This window comes from Quercus suber, unplaced genomic scaffold (genome assembly GCF_002906115.3).
Source record: "Quercus suber isolate HL8 unplaced genomic scaffold, Cork oak 2.0 scaffold_269, whole genome shotgun sequence".
In the NCBI taxonomy this organism is placed as follows: Eukaryota; Viridiplantae; Streptophyta; class Magnoliopsida; order Fagales; family Fagaceae; genus Quercus; species Quercus suber.
The window spans coordinates 509,253-524,395 of record NW_027069725.1 but is presented as its reverse complement, the minus strand read 5'-3'; the positions used below and the strand labels follow the sequence as shown (position 1 = coordinate 524,395).

The 15,143-nt window shown below is 34.2% G+C and overlaps 1 protein-coding gene across 1 annotated transcript; it reads right to left on the bottom strand.

The window, feature by feature from the left end:
• Positions 1-3,505: 3,505 nt before the first annotated feature.
• LOC136070909 (probable acyl-activating enzyme 16, chloroplastic) lies at positions 3,506-8,101 on the bottom strand. The gene is made up of 6 exons (XM_065781531.1): positions 8,096-8,101; positions 5,939-6,098; positions 5,726-5,805; positions 5,471-5,616; positions 3,692-3,749; positions 3,506-3,598 (listed from the first exon to the last, which is right to left on the bottom strand). The coding sequence occupies exons 1-6, from the start codon at positions 8,099-8,101 to the stop codon at positions 3,506-3,508; spliced, it is 543 nt and encodes a 180-aa protein (XP_065637603.1).
• Between the last annotated feature and the right edge of the window lie 7,042 nt (positions 8,102-15,143).

Here is a 15,143-nt window from a genome sequence, read left to right as displayed (position 1 = left end):
AACCCTTTCTATATATTTATTGGATATGAATTTTGAAAATTTAACTATTGGATTAAATGTTCATTTTATATAATTAATATTTGCAAAATTTTAAAAAGATTAAAGATCAATTGTTATGTCATCGATTAAATATTTCAATTTCAAGTTTTTTTGATCTAAAATTATGCATAAAAATAAGTTTATTGATTAAATAGTAAATAACATCTGATCTAAACAGAATTTTATGTGTGTAGAATATAAAAAAAATGAAATTTAATGGTTAGAGTTTCAAAATTCACATCCAATAAAAATATATTGGAAGAGTTTGAAGAATTTCTCTTTAAACTAGTTTGGAGAGAAATCTTGTCTCACAACTTCGAACTTCCACCCCCATTATCATCAAATAGTTATAATGCTACCCAATCTCCCCTCATCCCTATCCTCAAGTCCTCTCTTTTTATACCAAAAACCAAAAGCAACAACCATTTTTGCATTTTGGTAACAGGTGACTACATGCTAGATAATTAATAACAACAAAGTTGTTACAAAATTATGTGTAGCCTACGTAATGAACTTAAGTAACGTTGTTTTATGTTTTATAGGATAAAATTGTGCATTCGATTGGGTAGAGGAAGTGAAGTCACTATTACAAATGAGGGTGCCACCATTTTAAAGTCCCTTCATATTGACAACCCAAACTGCAAAAGTTCATTACAGAGGTTACATTCCTAATAGAGCACCATCGTCTCAAGTCTGAAAAGTTTTTTACCATACCCTTTGACATTGCTCCAATTAAAATCGAATTGCAAGAACATCACCACTGCTGAGTTTCAATTCATTGGCCAGTGATAATGGGTCTAAAGTTCCAAAGGGTTAATGATAAAATAATAAAAACCATGATGCCTCTCCTGCTGAAGACTCAAGAAGGTATTGTAAAAAATTGGAAGAGGGTACAGGTTTTTATGAAGGAAACCACCGTGTAAAGCCCAAAAGAGAAGAAATTTGTGCAATGGCCAATGAGAAGAATTTTGTGCAGTTTTAATGGCCAATTGAGAGAGTATTTTTGTTTTTGTTTTTTGTAGGAACAAGATATTGGTTTGTTGCTACTACATATTAAAGACATCATGTAATTTTGTTGTTATTTGGTTGATATTTGTACTAGGATATAAAATGAAAGTAGTTAAAATTATACGCTAAACAATTTTAACTTTTTTTTTTATAATACAAAATTTAACTATTTAGATAGTTTAATATGTTAATTTTTAAATTTTTTTTAATCATGTAGTGTGGAGGAGTAGGTGGGGTTTGAACCCGTGGCTCAATAATTTGTCTATTATCTTATCCCTATCTATGTACATGTTAAAATCCAAAGTGGGTGTGTACACAATTTTGCCATATTTTTTTCAACTATTATTTGATAAAACGTCATTTAAAAAAAAAAAAAAAAGTGAAAACATAGAAAGTAAAAAGTAATTGGAGTTTCAAATGTGTGTTACTTCCAAATATTTTTAAAGACATTAACTATAGACTAGCATCTTCGCAGAATGTCAATAGTTTCCATTCATCATAATTCGTGGTTGATATAGCACAAAAAAAAAGTAATATACCCACAAAAAAAAAAAAGTAAAATACTTCTAAGTGTTTTTGTTAGTATAAAATACATCAACCTTGAATTTCTAATAAAATAGATAATATAGACAACAATTTACTAGCTTAATCGAAATAGCATTGAAATCATATGTTTGTGTGTGGATTTGTTCATTTTTTGAAGCTAGCTAGCCTCATGAACTTTTGGTTGTATCAAAGTTTGCACCTTAAATTAGAATGAATGAAAACTTATGACACATAAAAAACCCTCAGAGTTTGTGTGTGCGACAAGGTTAGTATTTTATTATTTGAATATGATAATGTACATATGTTATATTATTTAAAATTTTAAATCATATGGTATTGTATACACTGGTTGCTTCACATTGAGTCTAGGGTGTTCACAGGACCACCCAAACTTGGGAAAAAAAAATAATTATTATATATAAATTTTAAGAAAATTATGATTTTTTTTATCCTTAAAAAATATTTGTGACCACCCTAAAATTTGTTTGTTCCAACATAATTAAATATGAGAACAAACTTGGTTGTAAACAAAAGCTACAACTCTACTCAATATAATATTTTTTTTTATTGGATGTGAATTGAGACAAATTTACTATTGAATTACATTTTCTTCTTATATCATCCATACTTGAAAATTTTCAAGAAGATTAAAGATCAATATTTATGCCATCAATCAAATTTTTAAATTTTAACATTTTGTAGTCTAAAATTATACATAAAAAATACTTTTATGGATCAAATTGTAAATAACATTCGATTGACATGAAATTTACATGTATTTTAAAAACATAATGAACATGCAATTTAATGGTTAGATTTTTAAAATATGTAGCCATGTTAATTTTTTTTAGTGAAAATTGTAGCCTTAAGATATAACTAAATTTGTAGCAAAATTTTGTTCTTAAACTTTGGTCCATTTAACAATATATTCGGTCCTTATAAACAAAAGGAAAAAGTCCAAGAAAATTTTTATCTAACTAAAATTTTAAAAGAAATATAACTTGCAACATTGATAATGAGATTATCATGCAATAATGTCAAAATATAAGAAAATTCGTAGAAAGAAATCGTAAGACTTTATATATTTGTGTTTGTTTTTTTTGGTCAAATATGTTCTCTTTTTATTAAATTTTATATAATTTAAATTTCTTAATGACGATCCTGAAAAATATTTTTGAAACCGCAATTGACTATATACACCTTTAAATTTGTAATATTTATTTTGAAATATAAAATGCATCAATTTCAAATAGAGAGGATTCCAATACATTAGAAGACACACACAACATCACATAAATCATACATACATGCATGATGCAAGTACATCATATATATTCAATATCCCGTAAGGGAGAACAATAGTGGATTATATACAGTTGTTATTGTTGTCTTTGTAATTTCACAGGCATTATGTATTTTGATATTATTATTTTATTTCTATCACTAATGGTGATTGTATATTAAGTAATTATCACCAATTTTATGCAGAATATTTGAAAATTTTATTTTTTGGATTTTATGTAATGAATGTGAATTTAAATGTGTACAATTTATGATAATTATTATTTTTTGTTACCATGGTCATCCAATTAATTTTTGGTTTAATGTGGAAAAATGCACTATGCAATTCATAAAAACCAAACACAATTTCATTTAACAAAATTACTTTCTAGTAAAAGGTTCAACATAATACCAAATGCAATTTTTCATAAAAATATATTACGCAAGTAGAGTTTCCATCTTCTCAAAATAAAATTAAAAAGTATAGTTACAAAACGCAGCTTTAATTGTGTAATAGAGATAGAAATCATAGCTGGTAACTTGCAGAGACTGGGACTGGCCGTCTCAAGGACTTGATATATGGTTCATACATAAGGTCCATGGCATATTGGTAAATTTACGAGAGGAAATTTTACTTGTAGAGCTTGTCTATTTGCTCCCTGTACTGAGCTACAACTTTGTCCCTTCGAATTTTCATTGTTGGAGTCATTAAACCATTATCAATCTGCAATCAAATAGTTATCAGAGTATGACAGTTACAGATTAAATAGACATGTCAATGGCATTTTATGATTTAATGATAGTTAAATTATCTTACCGTGAAGGGCACGTCCACTACGAGTATTGGTCCTATTTGAAATGAACACTCCGAAGTCCTGCATGGAAAAGGAAAAAACAGAACCATAAAACTGATAAAAACTTTAGCACAATGAACTCTATTACCTTTTTCCCCCCTAATAATATAATTTTAACGCCTCGATGAAACAGAAAAAAGCACAATTTCAACATGTGTAGTCATACAAAAAAAGAAAAAGAAAAAAAAAAGCAAACTTTATAATAAGAGAATCAAAGAAAGCCATAAAGAAATTCCAGTAATAGCTACCCAACTCAATTGAGTCAGTTTTTTCTTCACCAGATTTGTCCTTCCAGGCTTCCAGCCATTCCATCTTATGTAAAATCATACTCCTTATCACCTCTCTACTCATCATATCCTTTTCCAACTAAGTTCACCCTATTTGTTCAACGCCTTCTCCAACTTGAATTAAATTTCCTCTTTCTTACGCACGTTAATTGGTTTTTGTTGCATATGTCTTATCTATTTTCAGCCACTTTACCTCATCTTTTTCTCAAGGGGCCACCTCCACCTTTAAACTTCATTCCTTATCATTCCTAGGATTTTAACTTTCTTGTCTTAACATTCTAATTTCAACTATGCTTATTTAAAGAATATGTTGCTTCTAAAAGCCCAACAATGTATAACGTGAAGTATAGTTGGTCTAATAGAAATATGTATTCTTCGATCGCATAATACTATTAATGTGTTTCTTCATTTCATTTACTCTACTCTTATTTTATGGGCCACACCCTCCTCAATTTCCATACGAATGAATTATTGATTCAAGATACTTAAAAATGATCAATCTTTAATATCTCTTTGTGGTCAAGTTTTCATTCCCCCTTCTCAATGTTTCTACTTCTATTAAACTAGTACTCCCTATAATTAAATTGGGGGAAGGGTGAACAAAGGAGTGGAAGTTCTTTAACATCTCATTTAACAAAGGAATTGCCATTTTTGTTTTATTTTTATTTTTATTTTTTTAAGATGCTCAATCCAATGAATTCAAAATGGTAAATACTTTATCTTAGCTATGTCATTTTAGAAATCTAGAAGGAATTATTAGATACACTGGCAGTTTAACAGTTCCATTTAACATTTATTTTGAATTACTAAACTCCATTCGCCTCTCAAAAAAGTGTGACGCATAGGAAATAAATTTGGTTCAAGTGCATGATAAAGTAAGCCAATTTCAATCATTTTCCTCACCTAACCAATGGTCTTTGAGCCTAATGGCATATTTGCAACTCACCATAAGTGTGGAGAGAGTGTAGGTTCTAAACTTGCCAGGTGCACAACTTAACTGCCAAGCAAATGAAAAAAAAAAAATTTCCACCCCCTCCCTCATACTTTGCATAATTCAAACACAGCTCAGAAAATTATAAATTATAAAGGGTGTGGCAAATTAAGACTTAGTTATTCCTTGCTTGCCAATACGAGGTCATTGGTACCCAAAATCATTGCTCAAATGCACAATAAACAATCCAAATCTTTTAAGATCATGATGTTTTTTGGTAAGTCACACACACACACAAACTGCTATTAATTATTACTTAAAAAAAAAAAAAAAAAAATTCACTCATGCATCCAGTGGATCTTGAATCCACAATCTCACCTTCCATCTCATTATTATGGGAGGAGGAAGTGCTCTCTAACAACTTGAGGGGCACTTTAATGTAATTGATAAACAGCGCCCACCCCCACAACACGTGTGCGGGCGCGTTATTAAAAAAAAAAAATTGAAGATAAAAGAAGCCTTACCACTTTTTCAATTCTTCATGTAACAGGCGGGTCATCTTTTCCTTACTTAGATCAGAGGCAATGACATCTACAATAGACAGTTTCTTTGCTGCCAATAGAACCTCTTCTTTGTTTGGAACAATAATAGCTCCAAGACGACGTTGATCCTGTATGATATGAAAGCCACCATATAACAGATAATTAGTGGAAGAATTTAGTCTACTAAAACTCAAGAAAGTGAGCCCAAAGGCAGTAACAAAGTTCGTTAAACTCCACCTGGCCGATAACAACTATTTGTTGAATTAGACCACTTCTAAGGGCAGCTTCTTCAAGTTCTACTGGTTCAATGTTTTCACCTATTTTCTCCAACATAAATAAATTTAATTAATATGAGAAAATGGTGAGAAGCAGGGTTAAGAGAGAGAGTCTAAATTGTTAGCAAGAAAGATCTATGACCACAGTGTTAATGATTTTAAGCTTGTGGTATACCAGTCAAGAGTACTATGGTATCCTTGGCATGTCCTTCGAGAACAACCACACCACTACAATGACTACTTCGACCTGTTGAATGGTGAGGAGCAATCCAACCTATATCACCAGTGCTTAGCCAACCATCCTCATCTAAGACTTGCTTTGTAGCCCACGGATTCTTTAACACAAGTATCACTTAACAGATTATCAATATGATGACAGGCTATCGTGACTTGATACAAAACCAGTTCATTAGTAAAGGGAAAGATAGGAGTTCAGAAATTTAATATTAGCTTCCTCAAGGAAAAAAAGAAAAGAAAAAAAATCTAGAGGATTACCTGCAATGCAAATGTAGATTCTTAAACTAGCCACAAAATTCCAATCAATTCAAAAACTCAATTCAATGTCTTGTAGAAAGAAAGTTTGATATCAAATAAAACACAAGATTCCTGATCTAAAGAATTACTGAATAGCGGCTAAATCATGGACATTCAAACTTCCTTAGAGATAATCTACTCCCACAAAACAAAGTTTTGGATTAGCAACAGACAAAATAACTTTATGATTATGTATTTATTAATTTAGATGTGCACAACATGAGAGTTATTTATTATTATTTTGTATAGGCTCAGGATGATGTTATGCCTAAAAAATGACCTCAAGAAAGTTGAAAGATAGTTGAAAGTGTCTAGCTTGAGCACACAATGTGAAAATATTTCTTTGGAAAAAGAAAATTAAAATATTTGACTAATAACCCTTTTAATACAAGGTACCAATTTATGAAGATGGGGATGGTTATGATTCCATTTTTATGTACAATAAAATTTTGCAACTCTCCTAAGAAAAATTGGTGACTCTATTGCAAAATCTTTTACGCATCAAAGTAATATTTATTAGGTTCATGAGAAATATGGTAATATTTCTCTGAGTGTGAAGAAGGGAGATTAGGAAAGCATCACTGTAGTTCCTTTTTGAGTATTAGTCATAGTTGTCAATCTGAATCGTTTGATATAGTCACAGACATATAGGGTCTTTTCCCATTTTTACTTTGAATAAATTTATTTATTTTGATGCATTTTTGTTGATGATTATTCTCAAATGACAGTTTTCTTTTTTTAATATTTTTTGAATGGGAGGTTTGAATTCTACAATGAATATGTCCAATTTAATAAGTGCATTAATGTTCTTCGGTTCAATTTAGTATTACTCATCAGATTAGTCATGCCACAACCTCAAACCTGTCAACAAAATGGTGTTGCTAAACAAAAGCATCACTATTTTTTGGATGTTATTCACACCTTATTGTTCAATATCCAGGTACTAAACACTTGGGGTGATGTTGTTTGAACTACATACCATCTCATTAAGTTATAAAGGAGATGCTATATGTTACGAGTAATAAGGGCAAAACAGTAATATCATGTACTTTATATATAGATAATATTTTATGTGTTAGGGTTGACTTATCAAACCCTAAACACTTTCACAGTAAACAATATGGTATTAGAGCCACCAACCCGCCGCTGCTGTTAACCCTCTGACCACCACTCACCGATATTGTTGTCGTCAGCAACCATAACCTTACTCGCTAGCTCCGACGACCCTAATAGAGACCTCCGATGATCTCGATTTAGTGGTTAAAGGAGTTGTCCAGCGCCAGTGACCCTCTCTCCAGTCTCGCGACACCAGATCGACGTCGCCTGATCGCGAGAGAGGCAGATTTTTTACTTGCCCTCCTCCGGCGACCCAACCTAGCTTACTCGCCGGTCCTCGTGCTGCTGCTAGAGTTTTTCAATTGAGGGTTTCAACCAAAGATCTGATTTTTCAACCATGGTTTGATTTTTCTTCTCTTCTTCAATATGTTCTCTGATTATTTGTTCAGGCAGCCTTAGGTTGATGTTTAGTGGTGGATTGGGCATTTCATTTTGGTGTTGGTATGGATTTGTTGCTGCCTTTTTTTTTTTTTGGAATAGTTTGGTGTTGATTCTTTGATAGATGAGTTGTTGTTGGTGTGGCTAATTGGTTGAAGTACATTGGTTGTTGGTTGGAGTTTGTTTTAATTCAGTTCAACATATTTCTTTAGTGTTAGTTTGTTCTTCAAATTGCTATTATGGAGTCCTAAAATAGTGTTCAGCCTCCTAATTATTTCTTATCTCCTGATATGTTATCAATTACCTCCATTTGTCTAAATGGTAGTAATTATGCTCAGTGGGCACAGGCGGTTGAAGTCTTTCTTTTTGATAGAAAGAAGTTTAATTACATGATTAAGGAACCTCCTGTACCTACAGACTCTAAATTTGCTGATTGGAGAGCTAAAGATGCACAAATTAGGAGTTGTTTGTGATATTGCATGGAGTCTAAGATCATTTGTAGTTTGGTTTTCTTACCAATTGCTAAACTTGTTTGGGAACAAGCCAAGGAACTTTACTCTGGTGTTAACAATTTGAAGCTGATTTATGATCTTCATCAAAATTATTTCTCCTTGAGTTTTAAGTGCTATGTCTTTGGAAGACTATTATAACAAGTTTAAGGGTGTATGTGAAGAACTCAATATTTATCAACCTATCTCCTCTGACATTAAAATTATGAAGAAACAATGAGATTCTATGCATGTTGCTCGCTTCCTCTCTGGATTGCCTAAAAGTTTGAATCTAGTAAAATCACAAATTTTAGCTAGTCCAGACCTCCCTTCATTGAGTGAAGTTTTTGGTAGACTTCGACAGGCCACATTATCTGATTCGAGTATTGATCCTTTCTATTCCTCCAATACTGATGCATTACCTTCTGGTGATAAATCTGCCTTTACCACTTATATGGGAAGTAATAGAGGTGATCGTGGAGGTCGAGGTCGTGGGGGCCGAGGCCGTCGAGGTTGTGACCAAGGGGACCGTGGTAGTGAACCAGGGGTTCGTGGTAAAGGACGTGGTCTTCATAAGTGCACTTATTGTCATGGTGAGAATCATACAATAGACTTTTGTTGGGAGTTGTATGGTAAACCCTCGGCTCACCAAGCTAGTTTTCAAGTTCAAGAATCGCCTTCACAGTCACTTCCACCAACATCCATAGTAGTCTCTATTCTTGAGGAAGAGTACAATCGCCTCTTGTCTCTACATTCCAATTTTGTTAGGTCTGATTCTAATGCTACTTTGGCTCAACAAGGTACTTCTGCTGCTTGTCTTGCCACTCAAGACCCTTGGGTCATTGACTCAGGTGCTACTAATCGTATGACAGGTACCTCATGTTTACTCTCTCACCTTGAGCAATCTAGTAGTCTTCCTAATGTTACATTGGCAGATGGCTCAGCCACTACAGTTTCTGATTTGGACACTACCAATCTTAGTCCTAATCTTTCTCTCTCTTCTGTCTTATATATTTATGATTTTCCGTTTAACCTTTTGTCAATTAGTAAGCTTACTAAAATTTTGAATTGTGCTGCCATTTTTTTATCCACTCATTGAATCTTTCAGGATCTCAAGACGGGGAAGATTATTGGTGGAGGGCATGAAGCCGGTGGACTTTATTACTTGGATCGATGTGGTTCTTCCTGTTTAGTGGCTGCTCATTTGTCTATCTCGCCTCTTTAGCATCATTGTTGCCTTGGTCATCCATCTCTCAAGAATTTGAAGTCTTTAGTTCCGTCGTGTTGTCAAATTGAGTCTTTACAATGTGAAGCATGTCGGTTGGGTAAACACCATAGGGTGCCTTTTGCCTCTAGGCATGAGAGTCGTGTTAGTAGTCCTTTTCATTTAGTTCATTTTGATATTTGGGGTCCAATAAATACTCCCTCATTGATGGGATTTAGATATTTTGTCATTTTTGTTGATAATTATTCTAGAGTCACCTATCTTTATCTTATGAAAAAACGTTCTGAATTGTACTCAATTTTCAAATCATTTTATATGAAAATAAAGACTCCGTTTAATGCTTCACTGCGTATTTTTCAGTCTGATAATGCTCGTGAATATTTTCATACATCTGTCTCAATTTTTTGATGATCATGGTATAATTCACCAATCTTCATGCCCCCATACTCCACAACAAAATGGTGTTGCTGAACGCAAAATGCGTCATTTGTTAGAGGTCACTTGTGCCTTAAAGTTTCATATGCGTGTTCCCAAATCCTATTGGAGTGATGCTGTTCTCACTACCTGTCACATAATTAATCGTATGCCTTCCATTGTTCTAGGTGGTTAGATCCCTTATAATGTGCTCTCTCCTGATGCACCTTTGTTTCATTTACCTCCTAAGATCTTTGGTTGTGTGTGCTATGTTCATATCTTAGGTCCAAGGAGTAACAAACTTGATCCTAGATCCATTAAATGTGTTTTTCTTGGGTATTCTCGTACTAAAAAAGGATACCAATGTTACTCGCCTACTCTTCGGCGTCGTTTCATTAGTGCTGATGTCACATTTGATGAATCTCAACCCTATTTCTCTCCTTCGGTTGCTAGTGACAATTCTCCTCTTTGTCTTCCTCTCCTACCACCTGTGTCTCCTATTGAATCTCCTCAAAAACCACTCCAGGTATATTGTCGTCGGCAGAAACCTCCAACAAAGACTTCTACCCCACCTAGTGATCCGACTCCTGATTTGCCTCTCTTCCAATTGCTTTGCACAAAGGTAAGCGTTCTTGTACCTCTCACCCTATCTCTCAGTTTGTCTCTTATGGTCACTTGTCTTCCTCTCTTCATGCCTTTACCATATCCTAGAATTTTACTGTTGTTCCTAAGTCTATCCAGGAGACTATGTCCATCTCTGGTTGGAAATTTGCTATGAAGGCAGAAATGTCTGCCCTGTTTGAAAATGCTACTTGGTCTTTAGGTACTCGTCCTCCAGGGAAAATTACTGTTGGTTGTCGTTGGGTGTATACTGTGAAGTATTTGCCTGATAGTTCTATTGAGCGTTTGAAGACTCGCTTGGTTGCCAAAGGTTATACCTAGACATATGATGTTGACTATGTTGAGACATTCTCACTTGTTGCTAAAATTTCATCTGTCCAGATTTACATCTCCTTGGATTTCGATCTTCTTGGCTACTAATTTGGGTTGACCATTATTTCAGTTAGATGTTAAAAATGCCTTCTTGAATGACTATTTGGAGGAGGTGTATATGGAGCAATCACCTGGGTTTGTTGCTCAGGGGGAGTCTGGAAAAGTATGTAGGTTGCATAAGGTCATCTATGGTCTTAAACAATCTCCCAGAGCTTGGTTTGGTAAATTCAGTGAAGTAGTGTTAAAGTTTGGATTGCGATGTTGCCATTCCGATCACTCTGTTTTTTCTCATACCTCTGATAGAAGAAAGATTTTGTTGATAGTATATGTTGATGATATTATAATAACTGGAGATGACAAGTAGGGTATTGATGATTTGAAAAGATACCTTCAAAACTCCTTTCGAACTAAGGATCTGGGTAAATTTCGTTATTTCTTGGGTATTGAGATAGCACGATCTAAAGAAAGCATTAGTTTATCACAAAGGAAGTATGTGTTGGATATTTTGTAAGAAACTGGCTTGTTAGGATCTAAACCAGTAGAGACTCCTATGGATCCTAATGTCAAATTGTATGAAGATCAGGGGGAGCTGTTATCTAATTCTGAGAGATATCGTCGTTTGGTTGGTAAACTAAATTATATCACAATTACTCGCCCAGATATATCATTTGCAATTAGTGTTTTGAGCTAGTTTATGAAAGATCCTCGCCTTCCACATTGGGAGACAGTTATTCGAATTGTGAGGTATCTTAAAGCACATCCAAGCTGTGGTCTTTTGTATAAAGCTAATGGTCACCTACGGGTAGAAGCCTACACTGATGCTAATTGGGCTGGATCACCGTTAGATAGAAAATCCACCATTGGGTATTGCACTTGTTTGGGAGGAAATCTGATTACTTGGAGAAGTAAGAAACAAACTGTTGTTGCCAGGTCCAGTGCAGAGGCTGAGTATAGAGCCATGGCATACACATCATGTGAGCTTATGTGGATTAAGCATTTACTTGAGAAATTAAGATTTGTTGTGAAGCTGCCTATGACCATGCATTGTGATAATCAAGTAGCAATTTATATTGCCTCCAATCCTGTGTTCCATGAGCGAACGAAGCATATTGAAGTAGATTGTTATATTACTCGGCAGAAAGTAGAAGATGGTGTAATTGCTACTCCATATGTTTCTACAAGAGTCTAGATTGCTGATATATTTACTAAAGTCTTATGTAAGACTCGTTTGGGTGTATTATGTAACAAGCTAGGATTGTATGATATATACTCTCTAGCTTAAGGGGGAGTGTAAAGAGTAACAGGGGCAAAACAGTAATATCATGTACTTTATATATAAATAATATTTTGTGTTAGGGTTGACTTACCAAACCCTAAACACTTTCATAGTAAACAATAGTATGCAATAGCCTTTCTGGGTACTAGAGTACCTTAGGAAAATTGTTAGATTTGTGCCTTCTAGTTTTACATATATAGAGTAATTAGATACAATTAATAAAAAATACATATCTATAAATACTTTTTTTTGATAGTTACTAAGCCAGAGTTTGTCTACTAATCTCAATTATAATCTTATCTTTAGTAATGAGGGAGAGTTTTCCATACCCTCTCCTACTCTTCATATACCCATATCTTACCCTCTCTTACTCTTTATATACCTATTGATGAAAGAAGAAGACCAGATTCAAATGTAGATGCAACGGCTAGCTAACGGTCACTTACCAAACGGTGACGTTTTTCATTAAGAATAAACGATATCGTTTGGTTAAGTCAACCCGTGTTTATCTTATTCCCAAGACGACATTGCTCTCCCATAAGTAGCACGACGCCGTTTGGAGTGTGTCAAGTTCACTGTCTTAGATGAACAACATGACGTCGTCTTGAGTGCCTTAATCAATCTTCTTCAGCTCTGCTCTTCGTCTTCACACTTGAGCTTCTGAGATATTTTCTGTCTAGATATTTTTTTGTAGCAAACTAAGATATTTATAGAGTTTGTTAGAATATTTGGTTAGAAGCTTGTTAGGGTGAGAAACCCATGTGCGCAATTATAGAGCTCTATAAATAGAGACTGTGTAATTTTAGTTTAAGCTCAGAAATACAATTTCTAGAGAATTCTACTCAACTTTTCTCTCAAATTTTCATTCTTTCTTTCAAGCTTTTTTGTTTTTCTTCATGGTATCAGAGCCATCATCCATGGCTTCCACAGCTTCCTCAACCAGCACTAGCTCACCTTCCATAACTCACACTCCACCATTACAATCTCCACTGTTACTTCTCTCTAACATGTTGAACTTGATGTCAATCAAGCTAGACTACACAAATTACATACCATGGAGGCATCAGCTTGTCACCATTCTTGAAGCCTATTCATTGTTTGATCACATCGATGGCACTATGCCACAGCCATGCTAGTTTCTTCTTGATACATAAGGTCTTTCCACTGTGAATGTGAATCCTGAGTACTCAGCTTGGAAAATCAAAGACAAGGCCTTACTTTCTTTAATCAATATCACACCGACTCCACAAGTATTTTCTCTTGCAGTTGGTATTACAAGTTCTTGAGAGGTTTAGAATAATTTGGAACAAAGATTCACCTCTACTTCAAGAGCCAATATTCTGAATTTGAAGCTTGAGTTACAAAGCCTCAAGAAAGGAAGTGATACTGTGAATGAGTTCTTGTAGAAGATCAAGATTGCAAGGGACAAGCTTCTCGCAGTAGGTGTTGTGGTTGATAATGAAGAACTGCTCTATATTGTTCTTCGAGGCTTGCCTAAAGAATTTGCTCACTTCTGTTCAGCTATATGCAGTAGAAGTGATCCTATCACTTATGCGCAACTTTCTATTATGTTGCAAAGTGAAGAATTGGCAATGGCAGAGAATTTTGGGAATATACCTCAATCTCTAGCTATGTTTGCTTCTAATTCTAGGCCTAATGGAAGAAATTCTCTGAATCAAGGTTCTGGTAGAGGAAGAGGTCAAAATAACTCTAATAGAGGCAGGGGAGGTGGTAGATACAACAACAACAACAATGGTGGTTCCTCACACCAGAATTATTCTCCACATCAGAATTTCTCTCCACATCAGAACCAGACTAATTCACAGTTTGGAAATCAATCCTATAGAACTGATTCTAATTAGCTTGTGTGTTAGATTTGAGGAAAATCTAGACATCTTGCACTACATTGTTATCAAAGGATGAATTTTTCTTACCAAGGCAAAAATCTTCCAACTAAACTAGCAGCTATGGCTACTGCTTCTAATGCTGCTATCACTTGTAATCAAGATCCATGGTTGGCTGATTCTAGTACTTCAGATCATCTCACAGCCAACTTGAACAATCTCTCAACTCAGTCTCAATACAAGGGTACTGAACAAGTCACATAGGGAATGGTCAAGCTCTTCCAATCAACAATATAGGTAACTCTTCTATTCATACCAAATACCACAAATTCATTCTCAAAGATGTGTTGCATGTCCCTAGAATTGCTATGAACCTTTTATCTGTGCACAAATTCTGTTTACACAACAATTGTTCATGTCATTTTGATGCTAATGAGCTCAAAATTCAAGATATTCCTACAGGGAGACTCCTCTACAGGGGCTGAGTGAGAATGGTGTCTTTCCTATCTACTTAAAGCTTCAATCCAAGCTTCCTTCTTTCATACATGGTTCATCCACTACAGCTCTCAAAGCTTCTCCTTCAGCTTTCAACTTCAGTAGCTCAAGAGAAACATTCTGCTATTGTTGCTCTTGAGCATTCTGATGTATTCAAATTCACTTCTGCTGTTGTAACACACTGTAAGCATTACCTTAGTGGTAAAATGCATCAACTTCCCTTTGTTAAATCAATTTTTCAATCTAATGAACCTCTTGAACTCATTCATAGTGATGTATGTGGTCCTGTACCTATTGTTTCTATCAATGATTTTAGATATTATCTTGTCTTTGTTGATTAATTTACCAAATTCACATGGGTTTACTTGCTTAAACTCAAATTAGATGTCTTTGATATCTTTTAATATTTCAAAGCCACAATTGAGAATTAACTTTGTTAATTTACCGATTGTCCTAAAAACTTAAGCCATTGGGAAATGGTGAGTTTAATCACTTAACTATAATTCTAAAAACTTAATCTCAAAATTAAAAGGCCTTTAGTCTAATGGTGGTGGAGAATTCTCATCTAAACATTTTGCTGAATTTTGTTCATCCCAAGGCATTATTCATCAGTTCTC

Coding starts and splice junctions, on each gene's coding strand:
- LOC136070909 (XM_065781531.1), bottom strand. Junction 5,806..5,938: donor TACCATAGTACTCTTGACTG/GTATACCACAAG, acceptor TGGAGAAAATAG/GTGAAAACATTGAACCAGTA. Junction 3,599..3,691: donor TAGTGGACGTGCCCTTCACG/GTAAGATAATTT, acceptor ATTTGATTGCAG/ATTGATAATGGTTTAATGAC.